The following is a 27,587-nucleotide window of genomic DNA, read 5'->3' as shown; positions in this document are numbered from 1 at the left end:
CTATGAAAAACATTTCATTTTCATTAAAACACATTTTAATCATCATTTTTTGTTATTCATTTTTCTGACTGACGTTTGTTCAGCCTTGGGGAGCCTGAGGAGCGTTTAAATGAAAAACTATCGACAGAGTCTTTTTAAAAGCTTCAGCTAGTTTCAAAAACCTGTTTGAATGTCCCGTATGAAGTACACTAGATTCTAGTTTTACAGTGTTTTATATAAATGAATCAAAGTAGATTATTTTGGATTTAAGGGGCAAAAGCTGTGGTTGTAAGCACTCTCGTGTCTCCACATGCAGCCGGTTATCTGGCCTACTCTGTCCACAGGAATACAGTCTGCCTACTCGCACGTCTACAGCTCAATCATTAACATGCTACATTTTGTTCGTGTAACCCAAACAAAAACTGAAGTGTAAAAACAGCATGGCATAGTTTAACAGGGTGGTTTCTGCCTTCAAGTTACCCCACACCCATACCGTTCTGTTTTTACACTTGGGTTTCTTCTGTTTCTGCTCTCTGTACGCTAACCTACACAGACCAGCTGCTGGCAGTAGCTTCATATTCATTGTAAAGCCACAACAGCAGTACCAATCCTCTCATCTTAATCTTTGGCAAGAAAGCAAAAAGGGATAAACTATAAGTTCAACTATTCCTGTAAAGACTGCAGAAGGTAAAACGAGATGTTGCATGAACAGGAGGGGAAACTCAAATGAAGCGTCCCTGGGACTAAAAACTGAGTTGTATCTGCTCTAAAAAAAGAGAGAGATCGATCTCATTAAGTCTTCGTGTACCTCTTGCAAGGCAGAGAGGTACCTGAGGGACCTCGTGTCCTTCTGTTACTCCACAGGAGACACTTGATTTCATGATAAAATAAACCAACCTTGTGATTAAGTATTCACACACAGTATTCCCACTGAGGACAGACCAGACCACATTTCTGAGTCAGAAGAGAGCCAGTGGATAATTTTTTACACAGTCACATTAAATGAATAGTCATGTGACTTTTTTCTTCCTGTACGCTATCCTCAAATAATCCCTCTGGTCACTCTGACAGATGATCATCAATCGAGTTTGTCATCTTGATCTCATTACTGAAAAGGCGGCCTGATTTCTGCTTCTTGTGCCGTTTGAGTGTTATTTAGCTGAAATTCAGCAGATTCACTCCGAAGCACAAATGGGCACAGCACAGAACAAACTGCCCAGTGTCATTTAACTACGTTAGATGTCCTTCCTCAAAGAGATGTCATTGCCCAGCCTTTGTCAACTGTCATTCTGCTCAATTTAACTGGAGAGTATCTGTCTCTGAAGTTGTAATTCCTAGACTGGAACACAAGCCTTTCAAAAGCAATAAACACTTAAAACTGAAAAAAGGGGAATATGGATGTAGGCCTATGATACAGGATCTAGTAGCTCTGAGGTAACAGAGGAAGGGCAGAAAGACAGAGAGTGCAGGGAGGTGAAAGAAGGTCCACAATCTAGCGGCATGCTGACAATACTCCAAAGCTCGTCGGCCATTCAGTTGCAGTCAGCCAGAGATATTTTTTGTGCAATCTGACCCGCGTGCCTACACAGACAGTTCTGGGCCCTGCCAGCATGGCGGTGCAGTGGGACAGCCCCCATGCCCCCTTTTTTAGCAAGCCTGACACCCCTGCAGGCAGCAAACGACCCCCTACTCTCAGATTCACATGGCGGCTGAGTATCTGCAGGGTGGGGCTGGATCTGGGGACTGTTTTGAAGCAAAAATCGCCGCAGCTCTACCGTGACGGTAAAAACACCAGCGCACAATGGACAGGAAACTGAACTTGAACCGAGCTGAGACCTTCTCCTTCGTCAACCCCTGGATCAGATATTTTCTCTTCTTCTTCAGCTTCTTGTTTTGGGTGAGTGAAGCCGCACTGTTGAAAAATGTTTCTTTTGTGTGGAGACGCCATTACGCAGCTGTTGTGGTGTCCCAGTACACCATATATTCTCAATATCTCTGAGCATACAAATCACCAGCTATCAGGGAGTTGTAGCTCTCATAAAAAGCCAGATCTGCTAGAAAAGAAAGCCAAACTAAAAAAGGCATAAGAAAAAGCATATGAATAATTAATGTAGAAATATCATTCAGATAGTATTCCGAGCTGCAAACAGCAGGAGCGCCCATCCTATTTCAAGTTTACTACAGTTATATATGGACACTGAGATAGCTCATACATCACTGTAGCAAATGTTGAGTGGAGCATTCTTATCAAATCGGTAGAGCAGTGACTCACACTGAACTACAAAACACCTGTCAGCTGTGCAAGCCAGCCGGCAGTCTGGATCCGAATGTTTCTATATATTTTCTGTCAAGTACTGTTGGTTGAAAGCCGCTGTTCAACAAACTGTCGGCTACATCGTTTCACAACGTGACTGCACAAATTTGGAGACCATATTACATATGTCAGTGATTCCCAACCAGCGGTGCTTGTACCTCGGCATGACTTCTGCAGGTGCCAGGGGGCACCTGAAAGCTAGGCTGAGAGTGTGTAACAGTTAATGGATAAGAAGATGCAGGTCGCTGAAATGGTTAGCATGAATGCAATGGATAAATGGTTAAATCAGTCATTTATAAACAGTTAAATAGTTACAGGTCATGGATAAAAGGATCAAAATATACAATGTATGAATGGTTAAAGCTGAAAAACCTCTGCCACCACATGTGGTAGCAGAACGAACGCGACCAAAGCAACCTAAACAACAGTTCAATTGCTTGAAACACTACTGCATGAACAAAATCTACTTTTATGTAATTTATAGTGTTAAATAACTTCTAGTTTAAAATAGACTCAGATGGACACATTTGGAATACAACGGGTGGTGTCGCTGAAGGTTCATCTGACGGAGCTGTGGGCTACATCACACAAGAAAGGTTGGGAGCCACAGATGAACATAAGACCAGGAGACGACTGGGACTGTTAGAGAAAGAGAAAGGTATAGCAGACACTTTGATGCAGCCATTAAACTATCCATTAGACCCTCATCAGCAGCTGTTTTCACACAAACACCCCTCCCTTTAAGACTCCTTCTGAGTCCCTCACTTTTCTTCCACATTACTATTTCGAGCACACACATCACATCTGTACTCTTCACCGAGTTCCTACACCTCCATCATATCCCTGTTCATCCAATCCTACAGAAGCCCAGCAAGGGGGCAAACACGGCGCCGCACTCTTACTGCGTTTAGAGCCAATCAGCAATAACTGCACCCCCGGCAGCCCTGCCTGCGTTGACTTTGTTTATCAGACACGGGCTCAGAAGTGAACACCGCAGCCCTAATCCATCAGGCCTTTGTGCCCGCGTCCCCATGGCTCAGTTCAGCTGGCTTTCACCTCGCCACAAAATCCGCCGGGAGAAGCCTGATTCATCCCTTTGAAAAGCTTGAAAACAGAGCTGGAGCACATTCACTGTGTGCGTGTGTCTCCTGCTGCAAATGCACACCGCCGCCCGTGTTCACATGAGCACACACAGCGGCAATTTGACAAATGGAACTGCAGGTGAACGAATTCCTACAAAACAGAGAATATCCTAATAAATAAATAAATAAATAAATAAATAACCGTGCTTTGGGAAATCTTTAAAAGTTACAGTCCTAAAGAAAATGTGCATCGCTGATGTTTTGTGTTTTGTCAGCTATTGTCTTGTCAAGACAGATCATTGATTCATAAATGTGAGGGAGATAAAAACATACCACTTCAGAGTAACAATTTACTCCTCTGGGGCACGCACAGAAAGTGGGCTGGACGTGAAGGCTGACAAATAGAAATGACTCCACGGAGCACGGCTCCTCGTGACCTCCACAGACCCAGCGCAGGCTTTACAGACAGAGGCAAAACAAACCCGACGCAGGCTGAACGAGCTGCATTCTGGATTCAAACACACACACACACACATTGACACGTACACAGTTACAGATCTGGAGGCTGGGAATGAAAGCCAAGTCATGCAGATTGTTTCTCAAGGTGAGAAAAACGATCAAGGAAGAAAATTAGTAGCGACAATGCAATCAACAGGAAGCTCCAACTCCACACATTTCCCACCCTTTTTTGCTCTTTTATTGTCTGGCTTCTGTTAGCGTGAACTCACATCCTCAAGCAACACCATCACTTAGAGCGCTCGCACGGCCTTCCTCTGCCTCGATGTTGTCACTGGTTTGAAACCTCATTAAACGAGACACTCTTTGCTTCATCCACTGCATGCAGTGTGGGCTGCCGGCATCCTTTTTCTGTTCAATATTTTACACGGTAGGGGCTCTTTTTTCGCTACTGTAATGTTTTCTTCTTCTCTTTTTTGGAAACTGAGCAGATCTCAGTCAGATCGGCACCCTGAACGCCTCCTTGCTCTCACTCTTTCACCTCCTCTGATATTTTATTCGGTATAGTTCACCTGCAACAGTAAAAACACGAAACACTGCTCAGCCAGCCTTGGCTGGATAATAACCATGACTTTTTAACCAAGGTCAAGTTTGACTTGACTGGTAGATCCATAGAGAAATACCCTGGTGTGCTTTTGAATTCTGAAGGATTGTCTTTGAAATCACAGGTGGACCGAGTTTGCCAGAAAAATGAGTTCCCCACTTCAGTGTTCACATTATCGGCCTCCAAATTCAGATGATTAAAGCCCAGATCCATATGCTCGGCTTTTTTTTCCCACTGACATCCATCTGTCTATCATAAACACATAAACTGCCGTGGTTGCCACGGCTACAGGTGCTCTGTATACTCAGCGCCTGAGAGGGGGCTCATCATCAGTAATCTCATCACACCTGTTCAGGTTAACAGAGCAAACGAGTGTGTGTTCAGGTTGCAGCCAGCACACTGGAAGCAAGGCGTCGAGAAGAATAGCACATCTGTAACTGGTGCATTTTCTAGGTTTTGCTTGGCTAATTAAGAGAAAGACGAAAGAATGAGAGCTTTGGTTCTTGAATGGAGAACACAAACAAGACAAAATTATTGCACTTTAGAGGTGCTGGTCATTTTTGATGAATTTGGACGGAGGCGAGCTAGTTGTCTCTCCATGCATCTGTATGCTAAGCTAAGCTAACCATCTCCTGGCTTCATATTTAATGATTTAGCCATGCCAAACGCTGGCGCATGCCCTTGTTCAGTTTTCTTTGTGATGCACAATCACATGTGAGCAGCCATAAGAGAGAATATCTGATCACTGTGTTATCTGATTCAAGGGTTTTTGTTGTTGAACCTTTACAATGTCCATCTTTTTTCCTCCAGGTTTTCTCCTTGTTGATTGTTGCAATCGGGGTGTATGCTAAAGTCCAGAAAGCTACAGGTACACACTTCTTTCCACAATATACATTATATGCATTCAGCACCCGCTTTGTGTTCACAGTGAATGAAAGAACTGTGTGAAGGTGTTGCTCCAAACACTGCAGCCTCTCAAGCTGTGAGATGGAGACGGCGGCCTCGCCGTTGAGCTTCCCCACTCACGACACAATAGCTTGTCGCATTCAGTGGGTCGATGAGTTTGAGCTTTATCCTTATTTCACCTCGTGTCATTATTTCCACATTTAATTTGTAATGTACGGTAGATGGACAACAAAAAGGATTAACCTGGGATCATTCCACCGATTACGCCTCTTTATCCTGCATAATCCACAACAGATCAATGATATTTTTAGAGAATGAAGGCAGCCAGTGTCGGGAGGGAATGAATCTGAATGAGGGTTAAAAAGCAGGGTAGGAAAACAGAAACAGAGAGCGGGGGGAGAGGAGGTAAAGGTAGGAACAGAAGAGGACAGATATCTAAACAGGGGCTGTTGTGTTCCTGTCTTTCTGCCAGACACGGTGCGGGACACGTTCCTCATCGACCCGGCTGTCATCCTAATTGTGGTGGGGGTGGTCATGTTCTTCATCACTTTCTGTGGTTGCATCGGAGCCCTCCGAGAGAACATTCGCCTCCTCAAGACAGTAATAGACAAAACAGACACATTACTAACACTGGCGCCGTGTTTTGCTTCGGATACGGTAGCTCAATTTAGATTTCATCCAAAGCCAAGTCTTCTATGTCTAATGTGGCAGTCAGTTATGATTCTGGTCTGAGTCAGACCGGGTTTTAATATTCATGTCTCTTCTGACTCTAGTTCTCCTTCAGCCTGACACTGGTCTTCCTCACCCAGCTGGCCATAGCGATCCTGGGCTTCTTCTACTCCGATCAGGTACTTGTCTCACACTTACTGCTCAATTCTGTGCACTAGCTTAATTACTCTGTGATATAAAGCTGCCATCAGGTCACATTTGATCAGCGGTTCTCTTCAACAGTGCCATCATTGGCCATAAACACCCCTGAGTGTTAGTTATTCTTCCACAGCTTTTGGACATTGGATATGTGGAAAGTACAGTGTATAAAACTCAATAAGGTGTCACACCTGAACCCACAAACGGGCCCAGTGAGCCCACAGGGGGAATATATTTTCAATGCCTGAGTTGAACAGTTTATAGAGAAAAACACATATACATCAGGGCTACAGTGAAAATAAGTGTTTGTGTCGCAGTCTGTAAACCCTTGAATGTGTCTCAGGTTTGTTTTGGAGAGGAAACCATCCTGATTCTCTCTCTCGGGTGCACAGGCTTAAACTGACCTGACTGGAAAATACCTCATTCTGGGTCATTCCACCTGGGCCTTACTTTCATAGTTAGATCAACAGCGTATTCAAAGATGGGCCAAGAAGTCAGACAGTCCTTAAACAAACCTCCAGGCCAGCCTGACGTCTTTGGCGGCTCACACACCCAGCGTCTGGTTCAGCACTTGCCGTATCTGTGCTTGCACAAACTGTAGTTTTTCTCTGATATTAGGGATTATTAAAGACACTTTCGGCTATACCGCCAAAGAAAACGGTTCATATGATGATTTTTTGTGAATAACAGGTATTATTTACCAAAATTTTGAGTGTACACTATTACTATTATTAGTACACTATTTTCCCACAATGCAAAGCCCAAAGTAAACTGAAGATCTTCTTGCAAGTGCCAACAAGATTAAGGTGTGTCCCCAAACCCAGACTGCGATATGCACTGTGTTCATACTGAAACAAGTGTACTCAAAAAGTGAGTTTGTATGCTGATGCGCACTATTTTCCCACAATGCAATGCACAGAGGAAATGAGGAGCGGCTTTTTTTTTGTTTGCAGTGAAGTTTAATTTGCAGCTAATTTCTAAAGGCTGACTTACGGTAAAATGTGCTGTTGTCTTGAATAAAAACTGCATCAACAGCGTGCAGTGAATGAAGTTAGTATGTAGTGTGGAACTGGGATCAAAAAGCAACCCTGCATTCTCAGATTGTTTCATGTGAATGAATTTTAGAAGCATTTAATAAGAGAATGAGAGAAAATCAGAAACATTAACCTCATTCTGTGCGAGGGACTCTTTCTTCCATCCATTTAGAAAATACTAATCATTTTGCAACTCTCTGTGGGGGTTCTGATCCTCAGGTTAGTGCAGCACTGAATGAAACTGCCTGTGTTTGTATGACAGGTAACCCACTCTGACTGCATGATTGTATATGTATGTGCATTCTGGCGTCTCCATCTGAGCCCCGTATATGACCCCTGGGAGTGTTTTGGAGGCTACAGGGAAGAGAAGCACCCCCCCCACACACACACTCACCTCTAGCATCCACTTATCTCCTACAGTAACATCACATTAAGGCTCCACTGGGAATAAAAACACACGAGCTAACGGTGGCAACATTCAACGACACCAGTGTCTGGTGGCGAGGTGCCTGGTGTCTGACGATACCTCTCTCATCCCTTGTGTTCTCTGTCAGCGTTAGGACTGCCTGCTGCTAAACAGAGCAGTTTAACAACCCTCGCAGCATCCTTCCTCGCTAAATGATTCAAATGCTTCGGCACTTCAAAGTGGAACCAAATGTTCCATTTCAACAGATCCCTTGAAGGAGACTTTGCCGCTAATGACATGGGGAGGTGTGACGGTGGGCTCCGAGGCCCACGAGCGCACTGTGCCACGTGGAGAGACAGAAGCAGAGGGGAGGGGAGGGCAGGGTGAGGGCGGGGGCGGGGGCGCTGTAAAAATCCTAACAACACTTAGTAAAAGTACTGCGGGATAAACATTTGGGGCTATTTTGACACAGCGCACAGTATTTATCAATATAACCTGTTCTAACATGCGTCGCAGTGCAAACAATTCAGGGAGCCTTCAGCAAACCACTTACTGAAGTTCATTTGAAGCTTAATGAAATCTTAAAGTTCAGCTGCTTTTTAGCATACAGTACCTTCATTAGCATACATTACATGTGAATGCAGTCTGTACAACCATGGCCATTCTTGCTTTGAGAATTTCAAGCACTGGAGATTTGCATTAAATACCTTTTCAAACACTCTATTTATATGTGAGAATAGAAAAATTAAATATTACCAATGCGGGGCCTCATTAATACCCTGACAAGGAATATAATATAATGGACAGCGAAAGCTAACTAAGGAATTGCACACCATTTTAACATCTAAATCAACCTCATTCAGTTTCAAACCCTCATTACAGATTTTTCACACAAATCAATGCACTTCATTTATACTTCGTCTGAGTTTTGTTTATTCAGCTGATGAAAATTACCACATTTAAAATAACGAACGTGCAAGTCCAAGTAATTACCTACTGCTGCCGGAATGGTGTAAAACCTGTGCGTGCTACATTGTGCGTGCATCGTACTGATCTCAGTGGTTTTATTGTTATCGTTACGCTGCGCTCCTGCAGCCATCGCACTGCAGCAGGAGGTCTTGCTCTGCTCGTCGAGCTGCATCCCACAGGACGCTCACACGATGCAAACAAGAGGATGTCATCATCTATGTTTAAGGTGTTGTAAGATTTCATGAAATTCAAAAAAAAAAAAAGCCACCTGATCAACCATGCATGCATGCCTGATCACTCTTGAGGAATGGTTTCACCGTAGATTTCAAATGATCCCTGATTTTGAGTTGAAACTTTGCCTGTAATTCCCTGCAATAGATGCAGCCCAAGTAATACAGTGAGGCACAAAACCAGAGAGGCTTCACCATGCCACTGAGCACCTGCTGTTAGAGACATCTGTAGGCACTGTTCACCTCTGGCAATTAGTTTTTTGTTTAATAAAGTTACTAAAACTTAACAGATTAGATATTTTAGAACATGTCAATGCTGATACTGATACTTGTGTTTATACACCCTCTCATGTCCTCTCTCTTAGACTCGGGATGCTTTGGGAAAGTTTGTAAAGAAAGCCATTGTGCACTACAGAGATGACCTGGATCTGCAGAACCTGATGGATTACATCCAGAAAGAGGTGCTCTGGCCAATTCTACTTATAGCACGAGCGGCTGTGCATGTGTCTGTAGCGATCCGACATCACACAGGTCTTCAAATTGATCACAGCAAGTGGTTTACTGAATATGGACGATGAGAACACAACCAGAGACCACAGAGCTGTATGTCTTATGTTATTTTGGCCTTGGTGAGTGTTTTCACCATGACAGGCAACATGTTACATACAGTCCCTGTACTCTGTGGGTCTCCTCAAGTGATGTTCCTGTTCCATCTGCACTCACTGGCACACTTGTGGGCCTGGGTTTTCCCATGGGAGAAGGCCAGACTGGCAGCATGTACAGCACAGAGCACGACCATGTTTCTAAATATATACCTGCCCTGGGCTCTCCTCTGTCTCTCCCTTTCATGCAGTTCAAGTGTTGTGGGTGGAACAACTACACAGACTGGTCTTGGAACCTTTACTTTAATTGTACACATGAGAACCCCAGCTCTGAGCGCTGTGCTGTGCCTTACTCCTGCTGCACTCCTGTTCCTGGAGAGGTACGTGCTTTTCTTCGTGGCCTCATAGCGTAAACTGTGTGGACAAACTGATATGAAAGCTTCAGGAAAAGCTGCTAACTGTAGAGAAACTTCAACTTAAAAACGCTGCTTCAAACCAGACCCGCGTTAGCTTGCACGTCAGAAAACAGCACTTGACAGAGATAAAAACAGGTTTCCGAGTCATGTGACGCAACTAATTGAGTTCCGTTGTGCTCTGTGCAAAAACTGCATTAAGTTACGTGTCAGGAATCAGCATCTGCTTGCTATAAAAATACGTTTCAGAGTCATGTGAAGCAACTAATTGAGTTCATTCAATCTCTGTACAGAACCATGTAAATGTGTCAGTCAACAAGGACACAGTGTTCATTCTTCAAACTTCAACCTTCTCCACTCAAACATATACAACATCAGCGGTTTAAAACTTAGCAAGTAGCATAATCTCTATTCTGAGAAATGTTAAGATGCTATGAAAAAAATATACACATGCACACTACCAGTCAAAAGTTTGGACACATGTTCTCAGTCAATGGTTTTTCTTTATTTTAATGACTTTCTACATTGTAGATTCATAGTGAAGACATCAAGACGATAAGGAACACATATGGAATTATGTAGGAAAAAAAAAAGCTTCAAACAAACGTTTTCCATTTTAGATTCTTGGAAGTAGCCTCTTTTTGCTTTGATGACAGCTTTACACAGTCTTGGCATTCTCTCAATCGGCTTCACGAGGCCGTCACCTGACATGGTGACTGCTTAATGAAGTGTGCCTTGAATTTGGAATAAATCACCAACAGTGTCACCAGTATAGCTCAACCACACCATCACACATCCTCCTCCACGGTTCACAGTGGGAACTTACAGATTTCCACCTGTGTATTATCCATTCCTTGTGTTTCTTGGCTCAAACAAGTCTCTTTTGCTTGTTGTTCTTCCTCGGCAGTGGTTTCTTTGCAGCTATTTGACCATGAAGGCCTGACTCGCGCAATCTCCTCTGAACAGCTGATGTTGAGATGTGCCTGCTACTTGAACTCTGCGAAACATTTCTATGGGCTCTTATCTGAGGTGCTGTTAATTTACGGTTTCTGAGGCTGGTAACTCTGATGAACCTCTCCTCTGCAGCAGAGGTGACTCTTGGTCTTCCTTTCCTGGGGCAGACCTCATGGGAGCCAGTTTCATCACAGCGTTTGATGGTTTTTGCGACTGCACTTGAGGATACATACAAAGTTCTTGAAATCTTGAGGATCGACTGACCTTCATGTTTTAGAGTAATGATTGACTGTCGTTTCTGTTTACTTAGCTGAGTTAACCGTGTACCGACCCCACTTCTGCACAAAACAACTGACGGTTAATTGAAAACCATTTCAGGTGACTGCCTCATGAAGCTGAGAGATAGTGTGCAAAGCTGTCATCAAAGCAAAATGTGGCTACTTCCAAGAATCTAAAATATAGTTTGGATGTCTCCACTATGAATTACAATGTAGAAAGTAATACAAATAAAGCAAAACCTTTGAGTGAGAAGGTGTGTCCAAACCTTGAACTGGTAGTGTAGATATGCTGACGTGCTTTAGGCTGGTCCCAGACACTCTGAACTGCTGCCCATCTCTCTGATTTGTTCAGTAATTCAGTTGAGGTCTGGTGTTGTGCCCACTGACAGCTGTATCTGCCAGTTTGAGAGACAATTGACCAATCAAAGCTTATGACGCAGGATTAAGACTGGGGGCATTTATACATTCTGGCTAGCTACATTCAATGAGAGACACACCGTACACGTTGTTGTCTGGCAGAGACAATGAGTCTTAAATGAGCAATTGCATTAATTCATGTGAAAAATGCCAAGTTAACTGCTCCTTCCAACCACTACTACAGCGACTTGCCACTCACCACTGACTGGTTGGGGCAAAACAGAATAATGTCCCCTAAGAGGGCTGACATCAAATCCATGTCAGGCTTAATGAACAACGTGAGTCTCTTGGCAGTGACAAACAGTATCTGCAGTATTTTGACACAGCTGAAGTACACACGTGTGTCAAAACTGCAGAAGCTATTTATTTCTTTGCCTGGAGGCAGCATCAACATATCTGCATCTGCTGGTTTAAACTGCTGCTGGTGTTACTTTCCTTTCCTTTGGGCAATGTAAGTTGTCATGCGAAGAAACGACCAGTTTCTCGCTTGTGAAGAATCTGCAGGTGCGGGAATGATTGGTGCGTGCCCTTCAGCATCTTACTTATCACAAGCCAGCTCCATGAGGTAATTTGCATTTAAAAAAAAAAAAGTTCTGAATGACACAATCATCACAGGAAAAATCAAGTCACACGAAGACGGACTGCCAAAACTCACCAACTGGGATATAATTGTCACATCTGGACATGAGCAACCTTTGTAGCAGAGTGATGGCAGTGGTAAATTAAGCCCTGTGATATTTTGTGAATACAGAATCAATACACTCTGCCTGCATGTGCATTACAAATTCAATGAGTGCAGATGAGCATGCATGCCAGCACACAGCCAGTGTGCATGCAAATGCTGCACTCATACAAGCATGAACACACGCATAAAGACGCTTGTCTAACCTGTGTGCAGACACACATGTGTGCACAGCTCACAGGCCACCAATGACAATTCCTTTTGGTTTGTGAGACGACAGAAAACTAAAGAGTGCATGTAGATCCATCACACCAATATTGATTGGGCATCATGCTACACAGAAAACAGCTCACAGCAACCTTTTTCTGCACGGGTGAAAAATCAATTAATTAAATCCTAGAAGAGCTGGTGCAGTGCTGCAACCTGCTGTTCATAACCTGCAACTGCTCGCCTGCTTTAGGGACTGAGCAGCACTTCCTTGTCACATCAAATGGATGGTTTTTTTCTCTCTAGTCTCTACAGTCAGCAAAACTCTCCCTTAACTGTCAAAATGGTTAATATCTTTGTCAATGCAAACTAGCATAAGGGATGTGAAACAGCAGCCTGGGAAGGCGTCTTCTGCATACTGTTTCCAGTGTTTTAGGTTGAATTGGTCAAGACTAAGAGAAAAAGGTAATTTCTCTGTCTTCACCTTACAGGCCGTGATCAACACTATGTGCGGTTTTGGGGTTCAAACCCAGAACTACCTGGAGGCAAACAAGTCAATCTACCCAGTAGGCTGCGCGGACAGAGCGGTCATGTGGATCGAGTCTCATCTGTTGCTGGTGGGGGCTCTTGCCCTGGGTCTGGCCTTGCCTCAGGTAACCCCACACATGCTCTTACTTAATGCAGGCTGTGCACTAATTGGCAGCAGTTCTTTGACATTGGTAACCTCAGACAACTCTTGGCTGAAATGACTCTAGTCTTCTCTTAACTAAGCTCGCTCACACACACGCGCACGTACACACACACACGTCAACACAGCATCAACTGGAGGCTCATCAGATTAAGCATGTAGCAGTCAACATGTTAATGGGTACTGCTCCCTCGAATGCAGCCTGGCACGGTGCATTTGGACGGAGCCGCGAAATATTCTGAGCAACACTTTGTCAGTCAGGACCCTGCACCTTTCCTGAAGGAGCACACATACAAACATCAGAGAGCTTCCAAGAACTGCCCTGCAAGAGTGAGTTCAGAACAAACAGAACAACCTTATCCTTTACAAAAGGGAAAAAAAACCTTCTTCTTAAACTAAAGGTGTAAGGTTAATGTGAGACCAGCAGGATAGAACTGATTTAAAATGGAGGGCTACACCAAGACAGCTATAAGTAGGCACAATGGGACAATGAAATTTTAACAGCACATTATGATTTTATTATACTGTCCTAGTCTGAAAGTGCAGGTTAATGTGCAACTGAGATAGAAGTCTGCGTGCGCGTGATAACATACGATTACGTGGCCACGAGAGGCGGATAGTGGCGATTCACTCCTACTCAACGAGCCCGGCTGCATGCAGCATTACGTGCTGTTAATAACTCGAGTCACTGTGTTAGATTGCCCATGAAATCGAATTAGCACTTATCAAAAGCTGTCTCTAAATAATTAGTCCACTTATTTTTCAAAATGATTCAGGTGCTGTCAGATTGTATTCTCACACAGCATGCAGTGTTGGCACTGGATCTTTAGCCTGATCTCTCTCTTGATCTCATGTATTGCTGATTGGGTCCCCAAAGATTCTGCTCAGAGGGAAGCATGTGAATTACCCACGAGTCCTGGCAAAACAATCGCATTAGTATTCCAGTTGCTTTGATGTGCAGTAAATCTGATGATGAACTTGCACATCCTAACTGAGCACCATTACTGGATTTGTCTGCCTAACAATCCACATTTAAGACAAACTGTTCATTATTGAAAAGCTCTGTCTGTGTTTGTTACTGAACGTGTGTGTTCCTGCCATGTAGGAAGTTATACATGTTGCAAACGGTTCATGTCTCCTAAATATGAGGATACGCTTATTTCAACTGACACAATAGCCTTGTGTAATTTTGAACGATTTCCTCCCTGTGCCAAATGAGCATTACAGCACCCTTCGCAGGGACCTTGAGATGTTCGGCACAGGCTGTACAGTCACAGAAAGTCTGTTCTGCACTCTAAAGCGGCTGCTGCTGTCCTCTAGATCGCAGGCATCGTGCTGTCCCAGATGCTGATCTCTCAGATCCAAGACGAGATTGCCTCAGTGTTGTGAGAGCGGGCCGGCACAGGGGAAGAGGAGGCAAGAAAAGCATTTACAGCGCTCCGCTCAGCTCCTCTGACGTGCAAGGACATCTTTTCTACCACTGCTGTATCACTGCGACGTTTGAGTACATTTCTTATTCTTAAACGTGTTGTTCTTATGGACATAAAAGTGTGGTGCACTTTATGGTGCTACTCAAATAGTCAACACATGCAAAAGAGTGCATTTATTGGTTTTTAACATGGTTTTTGTATTGATCTTGACATGCAGCTTTTTTTCTTGAAAAGTATTTATATTTAAATGTGATGTTTGCTAATAAAATGCAGAAGGAAAAGAAATGTACACTGCTACATATTGAGTTCAGGCGTTGGCTTTGTTAGCTAAAAGAATCAACTCACATAATGCATGTGCTTTTTATCATGCAAATGGGCACCTTGTGGTATATTAGCTCATTACCTTCAGAAGTGTGCAAATTCAAAGCTTAGCAGGTCAGCAATCTAAAAGGGTGAGAGTGATGCATAAAAACTGGAGTCTTGATGGCAGTGCCAAGTTTCCTCCAGTTGGTAAAGGAGCCTTCGAAAGCCAAATGTCAGCACGTCAGATTACGGTGTTGCTTTGATGGTTTTTGCATGGGAACTGCTCTGCGCACCTTGCAGTCGGTCTAGTCGTGAACAGCCAGGGCTCTCTGCATCAGACGATCTGTCAGAGGGGAGTTTGGCCTCATGGTATCACGCTCCACCAGGAGACATCTGCAGGTATTCAAGCCAACACGAGACAGTACAAAGAAATGAACACAGATTCAGAGAGACGGGCTGGGAGGCTTACCTGATCAATAATGAAAGTATAACATGGTGTACAGGCGGGGGTTTGGGTTACGTAATGGGAGCGCACATTCTATATGCACATGGAAACACAGCAACTGGAGAAAACACCAGCGGACAGCAGACCCAGCAGCAACTACACGCTATCACGATGAAAAACAGTACAAGATTTTTCTTTTTTCTCCTATAATCTCTAAACAGATTTTCATATAAAAACATGGATAGCAAAGGCGGCCAGCACTGAAATTGGAACAGACTGAAAGCCTTCTGTTTGGCCTGAAATCTCAGTTGTGCATTACCTTCCCAGTTTCTGGTGGTGCTTATTCTTTGATTTCATGGCTGCATGAATAAGCAGTTGATTGAAGATATCCCTCTGTAAACAACAGTGAACGAACCCATTAGTCAACACAAAGCTGCTCCAATATTGTATATATAGTCCTTCCGGCTTGTGTACATACAATATACCAGGCTTTCCAGCAGATTGTATGTACACTTGTGCACCTTGGGGAACAGTTTTCTAAACACAAAGACCGTAGAATGCATGAAGTCCAACAGCATCCATCACAGAGATTCATTATTCATATGTTGGTGCATTGTGTTCCATGTTCTCACACAATCTAGTGTGTTCACGGACTGAAAGCCTTCAGCTCTTATGCAGAGCATCCTTCACCTCTGGCCCATTTCACAACAACAGGGGTTTCTGGTTTACTGAAGTCGACACTATACAATATGACCAGAGATATTCAAAGAAAGTAAAGCCTCAGGGCTGTCCGCATTTCAACTGTTCATATGAGAACGGTGATTTGGTTTGGATTTTATTTTAATTTACCCATTCTGTGGACCTTACCTGCGCATCACTGCCGCCTACGTCTATCATGCGGTAGCGTAACGGATACAGTATGTCCATGGCTCCACTGTAGTTGCCCTGGTTGTACTCAATCATGGCCTGACACATTGGTACGCCGATAGTCCCAGCCAGCTGATGCTGCTGATTGTCCCCTGGTTCCCTGTGAAGGAAAGGAGTGGTTTACAGCAAAAGAAAAGACGTTTCTTTATACAGCTGGCAGGTTGAAAAACGAGCGCGGGGGGAGCGTTTGTGGAGGAATGGCAGCACGTAATCTTATCATTTTTCAGCTATACACCACTGTTTCACCAGTGAGGAAAAGAGACCAAGCAACATTTGCATATTTTTTCAATTTGAACGAGGCAACATTATTAAACATTTTTTGAGAGTAGTTCTTTCTGGAAAATACACAAACAGTGTCTTACTTAACAAAAACCCCATTACTTACTGAGTTTTCAGAATAGGAAACTGTTTCAATAAATAGGACAATAAGGGATTCAGGAGATGAAAAAATAGGATTTAGGTAACTTTACTTCAACTGTACAACACAACTAGGCTCCTGCTATTTTTAGAGATCTACAGGAAACACTCCAGGTTGGTTTATTTCTACAGACTAACAAGTGTATCTGAGCATTACTCTACTGAAATGTGAAAGGCAGTAACATCCCAGTAGGATTCACTTCACAGTGAGGCCAAAGACTCCATACTGCTGGGAGGCTTTCTTGGATTAGCTAATGCTTAGAGTCACTGCCTCCAGCTGTAAGAGGAAGTATGTAAAATGGCAAAATATGGATTAGATAAAACTGTGCAATCCTTCCAAACCAAAGTAAAAGTGACGCGGTATCATGCATGTGAGTGATGGAATTAAATAAATGCAAAGCTCAAGCACGTCTTCAGGGCTCGCCTGATAATTCAAAGCAGAGTCGTGCTGAGGTCTTACTGTGTCTCTTACTGTGAGGAACTGACTCTCAAGAGCTGCTTTCCCCCCCGAAGGTGCATCATTCCCAAACTCTTGTGACTTGCATTATATTACATAACACTGAAAAGCATAATGTGGTTTTAAATGGCAGCTTTTTTTTTTTATGAGCAAAGGCTGTCCGTGGTCAGACACCACAAAACTCCAGAGAGGCAGCAGCTGCTGGTGCATCTCCTACAGAGGGAAGACCCACGTCTCTGAATTCCCTTTCTGACTGCATCCTCTCTCTATCTGGCCATCCTACGCTCTGCCTTGTTTCTGTCTCAGTTTTACATAAGGCCTGTGTGGCTCTTATGTAACGCTGACAGAGTGTTGAGGTGTGCAGTGAAGGGAAGAAATGGTGCAGAATTTACTTTGCCAAGTCCTGGAGGCCCTCCAGGAGACGCTGAGAGGTCCCGCTCTCTTTAGCTCCCAGCGACACCATGAGGAAGTGGAGGTCGTTAAACAAGGTCACATGATCATCGGTGTGCGGTTGGGTCACCTGGAGCAGCTCTCGCCAACGGTCCTTCACGCACACGCCTGACACAAGATGCAAAAACATATGTTTGAAATGACAGCAGGCTCTGTTAATTACACCAATTTCCAACACAGCACTCAATTCGTAGGCTGTTTCATTCGACCACACGGTATGTCATATGTGCCACTAGGGGCCTGTCAATCAAAACTAGGACTACTGGCGTGTCCGCCTTCACCAACCAGTCAAGTTGCATTAATATCCATGTGAGTCTAGACTCATATCATATATGTTGGAATTTAAGAAAAGGTATTAAGTGTATATTTTGGTGAAATGAAAGTTATCACAATAACATAACATGATTCCAGGTAGAAACATGGTGTCTACACTTAGAGACTGTTTTTCCAGGAGGAGGAGCACAGAGGACTGATGGAGAGCTTCATCACATCAACAACAATCACCTGAAGCTCAATATCAGCAGAACCAATGAGCTTGTGTTGGACTACAATGCTTCAGATATGGATGCTGCTGCAGAGAAGCTACAAACTGTAAAACATGGATGTTTCACATACATCTTCAGCCCGGCAGCACAGAAGATCTTTACAATCAGCACAGTTTCAACATTCATGTCACCAATTCAGTATCTGAGCAGATGTGAAATATGGTCACAATCTGCCTTCTGTTGCTGAGTTATGGTGCTGAATAATGACCAGAAAAGAACATCATGATCATGACCTTTGACCTTCTGGATATAAAATGTCATCACCTTATCATTCTATCCTACAAGACATTTGTGTTTTTGTCATGACGTTGCCACTGACAGGTGACTAAATGAAGCACTCTTACTCTGAATAAGTGTATGGATTTCTCTCTAAACATTGTATGAAACATTTAAACAGAATGAATAAATATATATATATATATATATATATATATATATATATATATATATATATATAAAGACAGATGTAGTTGTTTTTAGACATTTCAATGAGGTAGTGTTAGATAATGCGTTTCACTTTAAACCATACCATCTTCAGTTATCTCAAATTAGATGTTGCAGCCGCCCTTCAGGACATTAACAGCACATTAACAAATGTTGCAGCACCTTCATCAGGCTAATCAATTTCATTTAGAAAATGCAGTAACACGCTCCATTGCAAAAATTTAAAACAAACTCTGATCAGTGGCATCCAAAATACTGCATGTGAATTCCCATATTAACCCATATCTTACCTTCCAATTCCAGTCTGCTGAGCATTGAACTGCCATCCACAATGTCCAGTATGGCTGCTGAGGTTTTACAACGTGTGAATATCTTCAAGAAGACAGAACAAACTTTTATTATTCACCTCAAACACTGAAGGATGTGACATGTAACTGCCTCCACACAAAGACATTGTTCAGAGAAATACTTTGTAAAACAGACTTTATATTATATCTTGCAGGACCTTTGAAATGAGCAGTTAATCATTCATGGAATTCAGCTAACTTGAGAATTTCTGTTGTGTTCAAAGCTATGGCAGCACTTAATGTTGTTGAATAGACACAGGACGTGAAAGGGCTTCACTTTAAACTGTCTCTCCTATTTTTAGAGTGAATAAAAAAATAATCAGCTTTGGCACTTGACGGTGAAATGCATCTTCACATGGACTCGCCTTCCATTTGCACACACGTTCCCTGTTGACTCACAACATGCACAACATATTGTTTTTAGTCTGCGTCCCCTGTGTGTTTGAAAGGACTGTGTGCTCAGACACGTATACCATTAAAGTTTGGATGCAAACTCTCAACACAAACCGACCTGAGAATCGTATATTTGCAGAGCGGCCTCGTATTGGCCCTGTGGAGGAGGAAGAGATGAGAAAGATGAATTTGAATAACTTCAGATTCGAGCGATAAGTGAGTTGATAGATTCTGTTGCACAGACGCAAACACAAATTAATCTTGCAATATAATCAACTCCAAACTTCAAATTACCCAAGGGAAAGGATATCACAAATACAAGTTGCACAAATATTCCTACTGCCTATTATTTGCTTGGCTGAGAAAACTCGTTCAAATCTTTACCTTCTCGATGTAGTTTAGAGCCCAGTGCCAATAGTTATGACCTGCCAGCATGTCAGATATCTGGAACAAACAATACATACATGAAATATTTTCCTTGCCCTATTTCAATGCATAATTTCATTCAGTGGACTCTGGCTGTACAAGGTTGCTCATTCATCAGAAAAACATACTGCTAAAGCAACATCCAATGGTTGTACCTTCCAGTCGTTCTCTCTACTCTCCATGAACTTCAAGCCTTTGTCCACCTCTGCTTTCATCTCATAAATATGGGCTACGGTGTGGACAGACCAAGCATCATCTGGACTCAGAGCGAGGGCCTGCATAAGAAAGTTGAACATTTTGAAGAAAGGGGAAACAATACAGAAACAAAATGCTGTATTTGGTGCACCAGAGCAAAATGACAATTCAACAATAATGGCATGCTCAACTCTCAGTTACTACCGTTCATTTCAGCTGGGATGTTGCTCAATCTTTTCTCAAGTGACTGTCATGTCACAACTACTTTGTATGCATTACGCATTCAGCACAGAAGAGTCGGGCTGAGAGAGCTGCTTATTATTGGTGTTCCACAGCAAATTACTTGCTGAATTGAACTGACACAAATCGCACAGACAGCCTGGATCACCCAGCTGCAATGATGACAACAGTGTGTACAACAGACTAGAGCGTGAAGGAAAATCTCACCTCCATGGCTTCCTTCTCAGCCCGGTCATAGAAGTTAGTCTCCATGAGGCCGAAGGCATACAGTCCTTTCAGGAAGCTAAGAGCACAAACACGCAAAGACAAAACTCTCAACACAAGATACAACGCGGAAAGTGCTTTTACTCACCTGTTCAATTTATCTGGGATGATGAAAAGCAGACACTGTGAACAGCCTGCCTCCAGCCATAACAATGACAGCCAAGGGCCACAAATGACAGTGCTTTGAAGTGGCCCCAATTTGCTTTAAAAAAGGCAGCATTATTTTTACATCAGTGTCAACTTCTGTGTGCCATCATGGAGATAACTGCCTCCACACTGTTGCTGTGTGGGAATATGGACTTCTTCTTTCACAGTGGTAATGTTGTGACAGTATACTGAGGATCTGTCTCAGTAATAAAGACATAGCTTGAATATATTGTTGCGAGGCATGACGTTACAATAGGACTCTGTTCGGTGTGACTCATCCATATACTTCACGATGTGTTGTTGAGGGAAGGATGTGGAAGAAGCTGTCAGACATACAGGACGTGCATCACTGCAGGGGTGGAACATTTCCCTCTGCAGGAAAGTATGGTTCAATCACCTCAACAGATTCCTCTTGAAATCCTCTACATTCTGTGAGACAGAACCACCTTCCTCACACCCACCTGCCAACCAGCCCCACCACGGCACTAAACAGGTACATTATAATCCACTATCTGTGTTTGCGCGTCCTTGTGTGACACAACACTGACAACACAGTTGCTTATGCAGACCTCCAGCAGTTATGGAGCAGTCATTTGGAGTTGTGTTTCTGGCCACCTGGCGACTGTTAATCCAGCACTCGCTCTCTCTCAGCTCCGTTGTTGGTCTCCACGAACTCCCGAGGGAAATATCTGGCTCATTAGCTGCTAAATGCTCCACTGTTCACCGACTAGTTGCTAACTGTGTCTGTCTGCTGTTTGGTGCTGAGCAGGTAGTGTGCAGTGAGCGTTTTTGGCTGAAAACAGCTGCCAACAACCAAACTGTGGGAGCAGCGAGAGTGATACACAACGGTAAAGATGTGAGCCTTGCAGCTACACAATGAACTGAGACCCACTGTGAAGCTCGGTGAAGCCGAGGGGAGCTGCAGATTCAGGCGATAATTCTCTGTAGGTTCATCACGTCATTTCATTGTCACATTGCTTTCATAGTCATGTGATACATGCATATTATAAAAATATAGACTATATCTACTTTAGACAGACACCTTTTTTTTAAATCTCCCAATGACTTTGCTTATTGAGATACTTACTGCACTAACTAAGCCAATACACTGAGGTCAGTGAGTTTTCATAGGATTTTAAACATATCCAAAACACCTCTCCTGTAATGTATGCTGTATGTTCTGTACCTGTAAAAAGGCATATGTGGTTTCCAGTAGGGCAGCACCCTGGCCACAGAGTCCCTCAGGTTGGCTTGGGCTCCCATGTAGAAGTAGGAATTATGAGAAAACTTGAGAGCCAACAAATCAGTGGGGTGATCAGCCAGAATGTCTTCCCATACACTGCAAGCATCGGGATAATTTCTGTAAGAAACATGAAGCACTGTTTAAGTTTTGCGAAGCGATGGAGGACAATAGAATTAGTGTACCATGAGAATCACAGACATCAATATGCTTTGTGTTGAATGGAGGGAATCTGAGGCCCTTGAAAAACATCAGTACTCTCAAAGACAATATTGAGAAACAAAATGTCTTTTCAGTATTACAGTATATCAGACTATACTGTGGGGAAAAAGACACTGCAGATAAAATACAAATACTGCTTGTTAGACAGACAGAAGAGCCTTTGGCAAACAGAAAGAATGCTGAGGATCTGCAGCATATTACTGCATCACATGGGGAGAGACAAAGAGGAACAGAAACTGCAAATTCACATTCGTCTGCTCTTCTGCTGTCGAAGAAGACGTCATTCATGCAACTTATTTCCTCTGGCATGGCGGTAAACAAAACTGATCTTCCCCTGACTGCACTGCAGCACTCACTTCCAAACATGTTAGATCAAATCAGCGGAGATGTCTCTCTATTGGTCAGACGATAGCCCTTAACAGGGGTGAACAGTCAACAGCACACATCTTCTATAAACAATCTGGTTGGTCAGTGTGATGACAGTCTGCGGTTGCTGCACAGGCTGGTGGCAGTGAGCACACATGAGCGCCTGGCGCTCTCCGTGTTGCACCTAGGTGGGATGACGTGGTGGCTGAATGAGCTGCCCATCTGCCACAGCTCGTCATGGAGAGGGTCAGAGGGGTTATCCAGGATGGCTTTGATCTTGTCCTTCATCCTTCTCTCCGCTGTCCAGTTCCAGGCCGACCACAGAGCAGGCCTTCGTCACCAGCTTGTCAAGGCTGCCGGCCTCTCCAGCCTCAATGCCAACACCCCAGGAAAGATCAGTGCACCGGCTACTATTGACCGGCAGAGCCTCTGCTGGAGCGTGTTGCACACAGCGATGGATCTGAGTCTCTGCATGTCTGCGCTGTGTCTTCCTAAAGACAGCTTCAGTGTTGAGTGTCCAGTCAGGTCTGTACCTGTATGAGTCTAGCCTCTCCACTTCCTCTCCCTGAATGATACCCGGGGTGGGGGCCCTCCTCTTCCTCCATTAGCCCACGACTAGCTGATGAGTCTTGTTGACACTGGGCTTAGGTGTCTGCTGCTGCACCATGTGATGAAGCTCTCTCAGTCCTCTGTGCTCCTCCTCATTGTCTCTGTTGATGCGTCCAACGATGGATGGCTGTGGTGTGATTACCTAAGCGGGGGAATGGAAGGAGAGCTGTATGCCCCCTTCACATTGACATGCAAAGGACTGCTTGAAGATTGTCCGGGAACAAGAGAGACATGATTGAAATTGGAGCAAAATGCAGGAAGAGATCGTGGGACTGTTTATTTTAAGATTCACAGACAAATTTCCACCCTCCATAGCCCAAAGAAGTATGTGCTTATTCATTTCTAATTTAAAATGGCATTTGTTTCTGAGCAGTGAAACACTTTTTTCCAAAATATATATCCTATTTTGTAGAATACTGGCCCATGACAGACATTTTATATTTAATGAACATTTTAAAATGACAGTTATGTTAGTTTTTAATGGAATTGAATTAAAAGTTGTTTAATTTTGATAACATTCGCCCCCTCGGTTTGATACTCTCTAATCATTTTGTACTATACAGTATGTGTGTATGCAGTATTCCAGACTACTTCATGAAATGTTAGCAGCACCTATTGCACCGCACATAATGAAGACATTTGATATTTATAGGGCAGAATTCCATACTCTGTAGCAGATGTCAGTGCATGTTTCTTTGGATCCCAGCTTCTAAGAGGACTTTTGGTAACCACTGGCGCTTGTATGACTGTATTCTTACTCATCAGTCTGGTTTGACAGAATTTCCTGTGGCAGTCTGGCTCTGGATCTTACCCACGTGACAAGAGCTCCACAGCCTTGACATGGAGCCTCTCTCTGGGAGAGATGTTCTGGCTGTTGGCCAGCTCCACTGTTCGCCTCACAGCGCTGTTCAGACGCTCATCCAGACGGATGGAGCTGCCCGTTCCCATCAGCTCCAGCCCCGTACTGATCACATGGCCCATAACTACGGGGAAAACAGTTCACACTGGTCTTTTCTTCGACACTTATCTTACTGCAGTTTAACAGTTAACATGCAAAATCACATGCTCTTGTAAAAGTTTTGCTTTTGATGTGAAGCCAGACGAATGAAAGGGCAACTGTGTGTCCTAAGGGTAATGAAAGGTGGCTCACTGGTAATTCACCATGTGTTTTGACTTCAAACTGGACCTTTATTCCAGTCATGACCTATATTTTAACACAAACTTTGTTAAAGTTGCCACTCATTCTAAACATTGATCGACAAATGCTTTGTTTACGAGGACATCAGCTAAGACAACTGGGTTTTATTCATATATTCACACTGGATTTTATTCACCTTACACCTGATGACCTCAAATTAAGTAAGCACAACACAGTCAAAATGTGAAAGGTCTGAGCAGTTCAAGTCAAAAGCAGCTTGCACGCTCAAAGAGCATCAATAAGTGTTGAACCTGCACAAGAGAAGCTTGATTCATTTGCATCCTAATATTTCATATACATTGTGATAATCAGCAGAATCTAAAACATTCATTACAGTTCATACGGTCGCTTAGTTTGACAGGCACTCGTCAGCCTCTGCTTCGTGATCTCAGGTCAGTGCTTCTGGTAAATACACAGTAAGTGACTGCTGAACATCAAAGGCTTCATCACCATATCAGACACAGCAGACACTTTGACTGTAAAATATCAGGGTCCTGGAGCTGGTTCACCTGAACAGACTGCAGTCATAAGAAATGTTAGTAATTATTAATCTATGCTTCATGTGCAGCTACATCTTATAACATATCAAAATGTCTACTGCTCAAAAGGTGTGTGTGTTTGTTTAGCTGGACAGGATCTCTGCCTGATCTCTGACTAATGAGAGGGTTCATTTATTCATCCAAATAGTGACTACCCTGAAAATACAATATTTATTCATCAATTTCAAGCAGAAAGGACTTTGAGGAACTAACCTCTTCACTGCTTACTTAAAGAATGGACCGCTGAAGTGATTTTTAATCAGGCTGTTTTTGCAGTGGATAAATTTGGCAGTTACCTTCACTTCTGTATATGTTTTCTGTTAACTCTTAACACTGATTTGCTGTTGTGTGCAGTGGCCTTGATCGGCCTTCAGCAGACTCACTCACTGCTACATATATATTTATTAATCCATCCCTCCTTATTTTTTGGGTATATCTCACTTAAAACTGCTCACTAGTGGTTGCACTCAAACGGTGCCCACTTCCTGCCCGGCCCTGGGCAAACAGGCTTTTGTGCTCTCTGCCCCTGCAGCCTGTAACCACCCGCATACAGATCTGAGATGTATTAAGTATACTTGACATCAAAATAGGACTATTTAAAACATACTTAATACACAGTACTGCAAATATACTAATTATTTTAGATTCGCTCATGCTATTCTTTAATTTAAAGCACTGAAATGTATTTATAATGTAAGTTGTATTTTGAGTGAACATTAAATCTGATATACTTATATGTATTTTCAGTATAGTTGAAGTGTACTTGAAAACACCAAAAAATGTATAAGTGAGGATTTGCATTGTACTACCAATTTGATTCAAAATATTCCACTTACTGTAAAATGTACATGAAATGTACTACTAATGGAATACAAGTACATCTACATCAGTATATTGTCATATTCCTTGTGCATTTCCAGTCCACTTCAAGCAAGCCCGTCGACGGGGGGGGCAACCGGGTATGTTGTCCCGGGCCTCAGGACCATAGGGGCCCTTGAATGACCCTTAATTTATTTTACTTTACATTCACATATTTCTTTTTAATTAAATCATTTCCTGATGAATTAAATATTATTTTCTACTCAACATATACTTAAAAACTTTAGCATATTAAATATATATATTTTCCTTTTATTGCACAACACCCCTACCCCCTGTCTTAGCAGAGAACCCTGGCACACTTAAGGCTACGCTACATACGTGGGGCCCTATGATGGTCTCTTGTCCCCGGGCCCCAGCAAATCTGTTGACAGTCCTGACTTCAAGTGTAATTTAATAATCCTAAAATTAGGCTACTTATAGATTTTTATATACTTCTTGTACTGGCAACACACTTTAAGTGTACTTTAAAACGCAGGATGTGCTGTACATATGTGTCCTCAGACGTTTATGCATTCAGTGCACATTCATGCCTGCCTGTCCTTGACATATTTGGCACCTCTTATTGTTGGAAAATATTACTGAATTCCTATTGTTCCTGTCACTGACAGCATGACACAGCGTTCTGGATGTTTGATCTTTAGAAGATAACAGAACAAGCTTTAAATCTGCGACACTCACTATCACTGTCTGCTGCTGTGACACAGGTGTGAAATCAGGTCAGCCTTGTGTGGACATGCTTTTGTGTATCTTTTTAATGTCTGCATGGGCGTCGTTTGAAACACTTCATCACAGCTATCTTGACCAGAAAATGCCAAAAAGGCATTATGTTATCTCAGTGGGAGTAAACAACATCTTGATTAAAAAAACAATAATTAACTCTGCTGCTGACTTGCAGCCAGGTGTACTTTGACAGTTTCAATGCGTCATCGTGACTTACCTGGTTAAATAACATAAACACATGAATATCAGAAAATGAATAAATATCCATAGATGTAGACAGATATCAATAAATAATGTCTTTCCACAGGTCTACTCACCAAAGTCAGGGTCAGCTGCCTTGATTGCAGAAATGCATCCTTCAATTCCTCCCAAGGTCTCATCATTCCTCCAATTCATAAACTACAAAGTGGACGTGTTAACTGTAGCTTTCTCTTCCACTGACACACACCATTCTGCAGAATATGGCACAGTGTGTGTGCGTGTGCATGCATATGGGTGTTTGACTACCTGATAGAGCGTGGCGTCATACATTTTGCATGCCTCATTGCTGGTGGTGGACAGTGGAAGGCCCTCTGCCCTCCACGCCTGCAGCAGGAACAGACAGAAATCAGGGTCAGGAGTGTTATTCTTCCACTCCTACAGCCACGGAGCAGCTTTACTGTGAAAGCACGGACAGTTGGCTAAACTTCACTGGACATTTTCTGCCCACTCAGCAACAACGGGCTCCAGTTCAGGCAGCTATCCTGTGACTTATTACTTAGCAGAGTGTGTATTTAGTTTTAACTAAACAGTTTAATCCCGCTCTTACTTAGCTGCACTTATGTTTGCTACGTTACAGCTTCAGCTCCACTGACGCGAAGCGTTACATGAACGCAGCACGCACTTACGCCCGTAGCGCCCGCTCAGTTTCTCTCCTCACGCCACTCTTTATCAAAGTGTTGAAGTGTTTATGGTGTCGTTTCTTCATCACTCACCTGGCAGTCCCTGAAGCTCGTAGTTGGCATTGTGAAGGCGAAGCTTTGAAGACAGTTTAACCTCCTCGCGACGCGCGAAGTTTATATGACAAGGGTGAACGGAAGTCAACTGTTGTTTTGTCGCTTTCAAAATAAATGCGCGATGAAAACGTGTAAAGTCTGATTATATTAAAGTACAGCTACTGTCACTTTACATGTTCACATGTCCAGTTTTTATCTGTGGCGAGGTTAAGCTTGTTCATGGTTAAAAGCGTGTTCCACTGATTTTAGACGTGTATGTTAGTTTACTTGTCTGGAGGCTTTCTCAGTCTGAGAAAAC

At 43.1% G+C, this 27,587-nt stretch overlaps 2 protein-coding genes across 2 annotated transcripts; one reads left to right on the top strand and one right to left on the bottom strand.

Moving 5' to 3' along the window:
• The first annotated feature begins 1,780 nt into the window (after positions 1-1,780).
• On the top strand, positions 1,781-14,662 carry tspan33b (tetraspanin 33b). Its single transcript, XM_041939096.1, has 8 exons — positions 1,781-1,876; positions 5,246-5,303; positions 5,814-5,941; positions 6,115-6,189; positions 9,213-9,308; positions 9,701-9,829; positions 12,892-13,053; positions 14,409-14,662. Exons 1-8 carry the CDS (start codon positions 1,781-1,783, stop codon positions 14,475-14,477), a joined length of 813 nt encoding a protein of 270 aa, XP_041795030.1. The 3' UTR covers positions 14,478-14,662.
• On the bottom strand, positions 14,552-27,378 carry ttc38 (tetratricopeptide repeat domain 38). Its single transcript, XM_041939094.1, has 14 exons — positions 27,269-27,378; positions 26,802-26,879; positions 26,612-26,693; positions 23,767-23,938; positions 21,705-21,878; positions 20,315-20,390; positions 19,828-19,947; positions 19,631-19,690; positions 19,365-19,403; positions 18,797-18,878; positions 17,460-17,625; positions 16,134-16,293; positions 15,586-15,659; positions 14,552-15,214 (listed from the first exon to the last, which is right to left on the bottom strand). Exons 1-14 carry the CDS (start codon positions 27,296-27,298, stop codon positions 15,127-15,129), a joined length of 1,401 nt encoding a protein of 466 aa, XP_041795028.1. The 5' UTR covers positions 27,299-27,378; the 3' UTR covers positions 14,552-15,126.
• Positions 27,379-27,587: the final 209 nt, after the last annotated feature.

The sequence above is a fragment of the Chelmon rostratus genome, chromosome 6, assembly GCF_017976325.1.
Source record: "Chelmon rostratus isolate fCheRos1 chromosome 6, fCheRos1.pri, whole genome shotgun sequence".
NCBI classification, from domain to species: Eukaryota; Metazoa; Chordata; class Actinopteri; order Chaetodontiformes; family Chaetodontidae; genus Chelmon; species Chelmon rostratus.
Note: the sequence above shows the minus strand (reverse complement) of the source record. Positions and strands in the feature narration are given on the sequence as shown.

What these genes read in the sequence shown, in the direction of transcription:
- tspan33b (XM_041939096.1), top strand. Translation starts at nt 1,781, where the DNA reads ATGGACAGGAAACTGAACTTGAACCGAGCTGAGACCTTCTCCTTCGTC. An exon ending in TGGATTACATCCAGAAAGAG is followed by an intron (nt 9,309 to 9,700) that starts GTGCTCTGGCCA and finishes CCTTTCATGCAG; the next exon opens with TTCAAGTGTTGTGGGTGGAA. An exon ending in TGGGTCTGGCCTTGCCTCAG is followed by an intron (nt 13,054 to 14,408) that starts GTAACCCCACAC and finishes GCTGTCCTCTAG; the next exon opens with ATCGCAGGCATCGTGCTGTC.
- ttc38 (XM_041939094.1), bottom strand. Translation starts at nt 27,298, where the DNA reads ATGCCAACTACGAGCTTCAGGGACTGCCAG. An exon ending in CTCTAAACTACATCGAGAAG is followed by an intron (nt 19,404 to 19,630) that starts GTAAAGATTTGA and finishes CCTCCTCCACAG; the next exon opens with GGCCAATACGAGGCCGCTCT. An exon ending in TAGGCGGCAGTGATGCGCAG is followed by an intron (nt 15,660 to 16,133) that starts GTAAGGTCCACA and finishes TGTTGTTTACAG; the next exon opens with AGGGATATCTTCAATCAACT.